The sequence below is a fragment of the Palaemon carinicauda genome, chromosome 11, assembly GCF_036898095.1.
Source record: "Palaemon carinicauda isolate YSFRI2023 chromosome 11, ASM3689809v2, whole genome shotgun sequence".
In the NCBI taxonomy this organism is placed as follows: Eukaryota; Metazoa; Arthropoda; class Malacostraca; order Decapoda; family Palaemonidae; genus Palaemon; species Palaemon carinicauda.
This window is the reverse complement of record NC_090735.1, coordinates 122,625,201-122,634,711: the sequence shown is the minus strand read 5'-3', so window position 1 is coordinate 122,634,711 and position 9,511 is coordinate 122,625,201. Positions and strand designations below refer to the sequence as shown.

Here is a 9,511-nt window from a genome sequence, read left to right as displayed (position 1 = left end):
TCCACATAAAAATCTTTATTCTCAAGCACTAGCAACTGAAGAACAAACCCACTACACCATTGCAATAGTTCATCAGTCTCGCACCTTGCTTCAAGCAGAGCCATTTCAGTAGGAGACGTCATAGTCAAGATCAGTGAGCGTGTTCCAGTTGCTAAAGCTGAGGTAAGAAGTACAGTTACAGTATAACAACATTAAAAAATATGAATACAAAAACTTCATTTAAAAAAATTGAGCTACCAATAGAAAGTGGACTGTTAGTTAGGCTTCTGAGCAAGAAAGCTCTACATTTCTGGGGCAATATTGCAGTCATAATCATATCAGGTGAACAATGGGGCATTTTACCATGGATAATTTTTTAAGTAAATATTGATTGAGGTTCAGTACTTAATTATAATTGATGAATATGTTATTAGTTAACTTGAGAGACGCTATAATTTTAAGGATTTATTTTTTCCTTCTATAAAAAATATAAGAGAACTTAACCCTTACAGTACTTATTACTTTAAATATAAATACAGTCATTTAAAAAAAATGGTAAAAGTATTTGAAAGGTAAAAAAAAAAGTTTATGCTTTCAAAAAATAGATGGTTATACATTTCCACCGCTTTTCTGGTTCACACTAAGTCTTTTCAGGCATTGCACACACTTCCTCACACTTCGTTTCTTCGCTCTGAGTTGCTGCTTTTCCTTCTGCCTCTGGTCCTTTAGGGGCTGAAGAGGGATCTAAATTTAAGGCCTGTAAAAGAAAAGTCATGAATTTAAAGTGTGAAAATATTTAACGCGAAGAAACATATTGTACTTGTATGATAACAATTCAGGCTACAAACGGCCACTCTGTCCCCATTGTGCTCGTTGGTTGAGGACTGTCTGTATCTAATATGATAAAGATGTTAACCTTAATCAAAGTAATAGCCACTACTGTAAATAAAAATGAAAAGTACAGTATTATTATTCTGTTCCAGCACATATGCAAACCCTCGTCCTTTATAATAGGATAGATTTACAGCGAAGCTGGAGTACACAGCCGTTAAATTTTATATCGAGGTGTAAACAATCCAACCGGTAGTTACCTGTCAGCAGTGGGGAAGCACCGCCCCTTCTCGTTGGCTCACTGATAAACCACTTTGATTTCGGCCATAGGTGTGAACGGATGTTCTCACCTCTGGAATACTGGCTCGTATTTATTTTTCTCTCTTTCTTTTCAGCGTGTTTGGGAATGTTTGCTATGGTGAGGATACCAGATATGTGGGGGTGTTGTACCGTAAGTGCGGCACCTTTATGTCCAAAAGGGAGACCGATCCTCACCATTTGTCCCAGGCTTGTAGAGGACACTATAGCAGCCTGGCTTCTAACTGCGAAGAGTGTCGGGACTGACCATCCTCCCAGTGGGATGTGTATGGCAGGAGAAGAAAGAAGACCTAAAGGGACTCTTTGCCTTTGGAGCCTTCCTCAAAGTTGAAGAAGTCCTGATTTCTATCATGTTACCCTAGTACCCCCCTCAGCTATCTCTTCCCAGTTGGCCTCCTACGGAGATTGCTCAAACAAGAGCGATGAGCCCTTTAACTTAGGGTAACCTTCAATGCAGGCAGACCCTCCCTTTTCCCCCAGAGAAATGAAGGAGGATTCCTCTTGAGGGGAGTTTGATGATTCTTTGAACACTTAGGCCATCCTTGGGCTTGAAGGGTGAGTGGAGATACTGGCGTGAAGGACTAGGCAGGATGGGGTTTCTGATTGGCTCTTCTCCATCCAGAGTTAAGAAGAGGGAGTCTCTCCTTCTTGGTCTCGTTCCCCAAGAGCCTAGCACTTACTCTGCAGGAGCTCTTCCTGAAGTCCCGTCTGTACTACCTAATAGATCTGGTTTAAACCACACTAGAAACTGTCCCCACTACACTTATACACTAGAAAAGGACATAAAAGCTCACCTTTAATATATCTGCATTACTAGCGTGATCTGCAGCATTCTTCTGCTTAAATTCAAAAGGAACTTTTGCCCCTTTCTCTGTCACTACAAGCAGTCCACCCGTTTGATACCAGTCACCTTTGGTATCACCTCCTACTGCCATCTCCTTGCTCTGGATAAATGAATAATGTGGTTAGACTCTCTTTCTCTCCCATTCTGATAAGTTTTTAATTTTTTAATTTTAAATATTTTCAAGAAAAATAAGATTAAAAGTACATTATTTTAAGTCCGTTCCAATTTATAAGAAAAGAAAGTCTTGATATGTCTGTAGTCTAGAATCATTTCTTGTTTTAAACATTAAAAGTTTTTGTAAAGGGAAAACAAAATGTTTAATCTAAGAAATGCACATCAGACAAAAACAACAAATGCCAAATCAAAAAATGTGATTACTTGGCAATCTTAAAATACTGAGAAAAACAGAATATATTCATCCATACTTTTTTTATCCCTTCTCTGGAATCCTTTCCAAGTAATGAAGGGAACAACGAGAGTTTAGATAACTTCTTAAATTCCAGAGCCTTGTAGCTTTTCTTTTCTGCATCAATATATAATTCTGTTGAAAATATAAGACGAAAACAATTAACAAATTTTTTAGAATATAATACTATATATTACATGGGAAATGCAGTGAATAATGAAACTAACAGATTTGAGAAATACATCTGTTTAAAATAATTAGCTGATGCAATTCTAGCTCCACGAGGCACCAAAAGAGTTGGAAGACCCAGGCCTACATGGCTGATGACTATGAAACGTGACGTGAGAGATGATGAATGGAGAGGTATTGAATTGAAAGCTCAAGATAGAGACGACTGGCGAAATTTAACAGAGGCTCTTTGCGTCAATAGTTGTAGGTGATGATGATGAATTCTAGCACACATTTATTTTTTTAAATACTGTAGCATATCTAAAACAGCTGTAGTTATTTAATTTTAAAGTTGAATATGGTAGATTTACAAAAACAAAGTTTTAAATTTGCTAATAAAATTTTAATTCTAAAGATATTCATTTCGTTCAAATTACTGTACTCTAAATGAAGTTCATATATACATAAATGCTTTGAAATATTACTATCAAATTTACATTAAGGTGAATACTAAAAATACAATAAGTAAACAAATTAGAGCTAATATGCACCAACGAAAATACGAAAACTGTTTTACCTCCTTTGAAAAACTCCCCTTTGAGAAATTCCTCCACCCCCAATTCTTCCAGGCCAATGCCTATGAGCCTGACACCGGCCTGGGTGAGCTGTGGCTCCAAGAGGCTGAGCTCTTTGGAAGCCACCCGACAGAAAGCTCATCCAAATCTTCTCATGAAAAAGATGACACAGCTGCCCTCTGACCAAAAGGTGCCCATTTTGACTTCCTGCGAAGGAGAAAAACAAAATGGGGTTAATTATTAGAAAACCACTCAAAGAGGAAATTTGCATATACTTAATTAACTCTTTTACCCCCAAAGGACGTACTGGTACGTTTCGCAAAACTCATCCCTTTACCCCCATGGACGTACCGGTACGTCCTTGCAAAAAACTGCTTTTTAAATTTTATTTTTCATATTTTTGATAATTTCTTGAGAAACTTCAGGCATTTTCCAAGAGAATGAGACCAACATGACTTCTCTATGACGAAAATTAAGGCTTTTAGAGCAATTTTAAAAAAATATACTGCAAAATGTGCTTGAAAAAAAATAACCCCTGGGGGTTAAGGGTTGGAAATTTCCAAATAGCTTGGGGGTAAAAGGGTTAATCTTTAGTCACCCAAAGGATACACAGGGCCTCATTGAATTCATACCATATGCCTCTTTCCTTTGCCATCTCTGAGCTCAGCCCAATTCCCAGATCCCACCTAATTTTGCATTGTTTCCAGCAACAGTACATGTCATTCGTGCATAGGAACAGTATTTGCATAATCCAATGTGCCTCTGTTTGCATTTGGATGCCAGCGGGTAATTTTGCAGGCGTACTGTATGTGGCAGATCATGTACTCTATACATACATACATACATATACCAAGGCACCTCCCCCAATTTTGGGGGGTAGCCGACATCAACAAAGAAACAAAAACAAAAAGGGGACCTCTACTCTCTACGTTCCTCCCTCTATATACTCTTTAAAACACCAGTATCCCCTATTTCCACTCATTATCAATAATATTCAATATAATGAGTGCTTTCTTCTTTAATTCCTTCTTTGTACTTGTACGTTATATAATCCTTCAAGTTAATGTCAGTACCTATCCCATAGTTTATGAAAATAATACAAAAATCCTTGTATAAATCTGTGCTCTTCACGCTAGAACTACGAAGCTTCTTGGGTGTTATGACTTGCTCATAAGTCTGAGGTAGGAAACTGCACGGCTGTGCCAAGTGTGGTCGTGGAAGGTTGTGTTTCTTTTGGACTTGGCATGCGGTGTGCTTAAAAATGTGTTTGTATCTTTTAACGTGTAGAATTAGATTATCTTCTTCCAGCTATGGTGTTCCTCCCATGATTTGAAAAATAGGAGGGATATTCTCCCTTGTGATTTACGGGGATTTTTGAAAAACAAGGGAGATCGTGGTAGTGTTTAGCGAACAAGTTAAGCAAGAAGAATGGATTTAATTTTTAAATACGGTAAATGGATCAAGTTTTAATTGTACTAATGTAGGCTATTGGTAAGTAAACAATGTTTGATTCTTTTCCATTTAGGATTTTATCAAGTTTATTTATAGAGTTTCCTTTTATATGTTTGTTACCTTTTACACAGTTGTAAATGGCTAAAATTTTATGAGGCATCAGCAACGCTAATTTTAGCTACGAGCTGCAAATGATCGAAAGCTTTGGAAACTTCAGTAGAGATTTAAACTCTCCCCCTCTCCTGCAGATCGATCAGTGGACTTTGTGTGGTGTACTGTAGACGTTAATTAAGCGTTATGCTATGTCCCTTTGGCTCCAAGCTGGACTTGCTATTTATTATTATTATTATTATTATTACTATCCAAGCTACAACCCTAGTTGGAAAAGCAAGATGCTATAAGCCCAGGGGCTCCAAAAGGGAAAAATAGCCCAGTGAGGAAAGGAAATAAGGAAATAAATAAAAGAAGAGAACAAATTAACAATAAATCATTCTAAAAAAAGTAAGAACGTCAAAACAGATATGTCATAATAAATATAAACTATTAACAACGTCAAAACAAATATGTCATATATAAACTATAAAAAGACTCATGTTATTATCATTCTACTTTACCTTTCGTTACCCAGCTGCAATCACATTTTAGCCTTCTGTTATACCTCGTTCCTGCTACATATCTTCCATCGTACTATGCAACCACTTTACTTCCTATTGCAACTACGCTGTTTACCCAGTGGAACATATATTTATATTTATTCTTCATCTTCAACTATTATTATTATTACTAGCTAAGTATGGCTGGTGTATCTCGAGTAGATAGGGTTAGGAACGAAGTGGTGAGAGTGAGAACGGGTGTAAGAAATTAGTTAGCAGCTAGAGTGGATATGAATGTGTTGAGGTGGTTTGGCCATGTTGAGAGAATGGAAAATGTCTGTCTGCTAAAGGTGATGAATGCAAGAGTTGTTGGGAGAAGTACAAGAGGAAGGCCAAGGTTTGGGTGGATGGATGGAGTGAAGGAAGCTCTGGGTGATAGGAGGATAGATGTGAGAGAGGCAAGAGAGCGTGCTAGAAATAGGAATGAATGGCGAGCGATTGTGACGCAGTTCTGGTAGGCCCTGCTGCTGCCTCCGATGCCTTAGATGACCGTGGAGGTAGCAGCAGTAGGGGATTCAGCATTATGAAGCTTCATCTGTGGTGGATAATGTGGGAGGTTGGGCTGTGGCACCCTAGCAGTACCAGCTGAACTCGGTTGAGTCCCTTGTTAGGCTGGAGGAACGTAGAGTAGAGGTCCTCTTTTTGTTTTTGTTTCATTTGTTGATGTCGGCTACCCCCCAAAATTGGGTTAAGTGCCTTGGTATATGTATGTATGTATGTACTAGCTAAGCAACAACCTTAGTTGGAAAAGCAAGATGCTATTAGCCCAAGGGCTCCACCAGGGAAAAATAGCTCAGTGAGGAAAGGAAAGATGGAAATAAATATACAATATGAGAAGTAATGAACAATCAAAATAAAATATTTTTAAAATAGTAACATCAGAACATATTTCATATAGAAGCTATAAAAAGACTTATGTCAGCCTGTTCAACATAAAAATATTTGCTGCAAGTTTGAACTTTTGAAGTTCTACCGATTCAACTACCCGATTAGGAGGATCATTCCCCAACTTGGTCACAGCTGGATAAAACTTCTTGAGTACTGTGTATTATTAAGCCTCATGATGTAGAAGGCCTGACTATTAGAATTGACTGCACACCTAGTATTATGAACACGGAACTAAGTATATAATTATGATTTAACTACTTTATTCCTCGAAATAAGTAGCATTTTGTTCATAAATCAGTAAATTATCTGTTATCTTTCTTTTGTAACACAATTCATATCACTAAATGCAGTCGTGAGAGATAAAAATAATGATTCATCATCTCGGTTTCCAAACGTGTAAAACTTCTATTCATAAAGCCAGTCCTTAGATAAGAAATTGATATCGCCTTATCTTTACCATCGTTGAAAAAAAAAAGATTGTTCCTAGCTTTACCCCGCAAGTGATAACGTTATCCTTCTGTTGAACTTCCTTTGTTCAACCGCTGTAATTACTGAACAACTGATATCCAGACTGACTTATCACTGTGAATGATGAAATCATATTTCATGAACCCAGGACCCTGCCTGGGAATTTCTCCAAACTTCACTTTGGAATGATAATGTAATTGAATCCTTTCCACTATAGTCCATTTCTTTTAGCGATGCATATTTGCACCGACTCGCAGCGGTGCCCTTTTAGCTCGGAAAAGTTTCCGGATCGCTGATTGGTTGGACAAGATAATTCTAACCAATCAGCGATCAGGAAACTTTTCCGAGCTAAAAGGGCACCGCCGCGAGTTGGTGCAAATATGCATCGCTAAAAGAAATGGACTATAGTGCACACCTAATATTCAAATTGCTACATTTATAAATGAACCCACTGGGCATAAAATGCGCATGTCATTAGCTACCTCGTCACGAGAATTGTTACAGATGGTATCAAGTTATTGTAGACAAGATTTACGTCTACTGTAGGTTCTAAAGCTTTCAAATATGTGGCCCCAAGACTAAATAACAAGCTCCCACTAGCCATCTGAAAGACTGAAGATATTGGGACCTTAAAAAAATTGAAGATTGTTTTCTAAGCACTTCGATAACGTGAATGTGACAATTAACGTGGAATAGGCTTTGTGATCTTAGCTTGGGTACTGATCATATGTATATATGGTCAGTCTCTAGGGCATTGTCCTGCTTGATAGAAGCAATGTCACTTTCCCTTGCCTCAGCCATTCATGAGTGGCCATTAAACCTTTAAACACGTCAATCCATGCCTGGGGTTTGGCCAGTTTTCATCACCACGTTGACCAGTGTGGATTGGTGATGGTGTGAGATTTTCAGTTGATCACACAACAAACCAAACTAATATGAGTGGCCCTGACTAGTACAGCTTTGCTGATCATGGCAATAATATGCTCAAACCCTTTCACCACTTTATGGTATCCTCGCTCAGAAAGGGATATATATATATATATATATATACGTATATATATATATATATATATATATATATATATATATATATATATATATATATATATATATATATATATTTATCCTAGTTTGCATACAAATTCTGCCTACAATTTTAAACTAATGAGACCAACAATAACAATGGGATGTAAAAGCTAGCTATTTCCCATTAACTGCCTCTTAAGACAATGCTGGCTGGTGGCGATCGTGAAGAGAAATTGCAGAAACTAGCAAGGTTTTAATATGTTTTCAAGAAAAAGAAATAGCTAAAGGTTATGGTGGGTTTTGAAAACCAGTAAGAGAAAGCAAAAGTGTTAGAATTGAAGTTTCTGATGAAATATAACATGACGACAGGAAGAAAATGAGTGATAAGAGATTTAAGTTAGAAATGAAATCCATTTTATTTAAGGCATTCCCTAAAACCGATAATTTAGTTCCGCGAGTATGATAACATGAAAAGTTTCAGTCAACTAACCTGAAAAATTTAATACATCATGACTAATAAAATATTTATTTCCTCTCCTCACTGGGCAATCTTTTCCTGTTGGACCCCATGTGCATAGCATCCTGCTTTTCCAACTATGGTTGTGGCTTTGCTATAAACAATGATAATTTTCACAATTTCAACTATGGTTGTTAGCTCTGCTAGTAACAATAATAATTTTCACAATTTCAATATCGTAAAGGTATCATCGTCCAAAATTGTATATTCGTTCGTTCAACTGCCCTACGGGCCTCTTGTCTCGACAAAGGTAGAAATAACAGTAGTAATGTAATATCAAAACCCGAACTAATTTCTCCTTCTTAGCCATTTTCTTTCTCATACCAGCAAGGAAAATTATAGGCAGCAACGTACGTGTAATATGAATCAATTGCCATCAATCAAATAGCTTTGATGCGTCTCTCTCTCTCTCTCTCTCTCTCTCTCTCTCTCTCTCTCTCTCTCTCTCTCTCTCTCTCTCTCTCATTGCCATCAATCAAATAGTTTTGATGCGCTTCTCTCTCTCTCTCTCTCTCTCTCTCTCTCTCTCTCTCTCTCTCTCTCTCTCTCTCTCTCTCATTGCTATCAATCAAATAGCTTTGATGCTCTCTCTCTCTCTCTCTCTCTCTCTCTCTCTCTCTCTCCTCTCTCTCTCTCTCTCTCATTGCCATCAATCAAATAGCTTTGATTCTCACTCACTCTCTCTCTCTCTCTCTCTCTCTCTCTCTCTCTCTCTCTCTCTCTCTCTCATTGCCATCAATCAAATAGCTTTGATGCTCTCTCTCTCTCTCTCTCTCTCTCTCTCTCTCTCTCTCTCTCTCTCTCTCTCTCTCTCTCTCTCTCTCTCTCTCTCTCTCTCTCTCTCTCTCATTGCCATCAATCAAATAGCTTTGATGCTCTCTCTCTCTCTCTCTCTCTCTCTCTCTCTCTCTCTCTCTCTCTCTCTCTCTCTCTCTCTCTCTCTCTCTCTCTCTCATTGCCATCAATCAAATAGCTTTGATGCTCTCTCTCTCTCTCTCTCTCTCTCTCTCTCTCTCTCTCTCTCTCTCTCTCTCTCTCTCTCTCTCTCTCTCTCTCTGAGTGACGCAATGGCATGCGTCACTATAAAACCGCAATCACGTATCAACACCCAGACACCCAAATTCAAAACTTTGAGTCAATTCTAAAAAAGGGAAAAAAAGAAAGAAAAAAACGCACACACTAGAAGGGTACACTGAGTCACCGACTTTCTTACGTAATCCGATTATTATTATTATTATTATTATTATTATTATTTGCTAAGCTACAATCCTAGTTGGAAAAGAAGGATGCTATAAGCCCAAGGGCTCCAACAGGGAAAATAGCCCAACGAGGAAAGAAAATGAATGAACTACAAGAAAATGAACAATTAATATAGAATATTTTAAG

General features: G+C 37.8%; 1 protein-coding gene across 1 annotated transcript in view; it reads right to left on the bottom strand.

Moving 5' to 3' along the window:
- The window catches only part of LOC137649459 (prostamide/prostaglandin F synthase-like), a 10,229-nt gene continuing 718 nt past the window's right edge, over positions 1 to 9,511 (bottom strand). The window contains 6 exon segments of the mRNA XM_068382442.1: positions 1 to 669; positions 671 to 736; positions 1,923 to 2,072; positions 2,398 to 2,513; positions 3,124 to 3,258; positions 4,222 to 4,375. Of these exon segments, the coding sequence (XP_068238543.1) occupies positions 589 to 669; positions 671 to 736; positions 1,923 to 2,072; positions 2,398 to 2,513; positions 3,124 to 3,258; positions 4,222 to 4,375 (702 nt within the window). The 3' untranslated portion in view covers positions 1 to 588.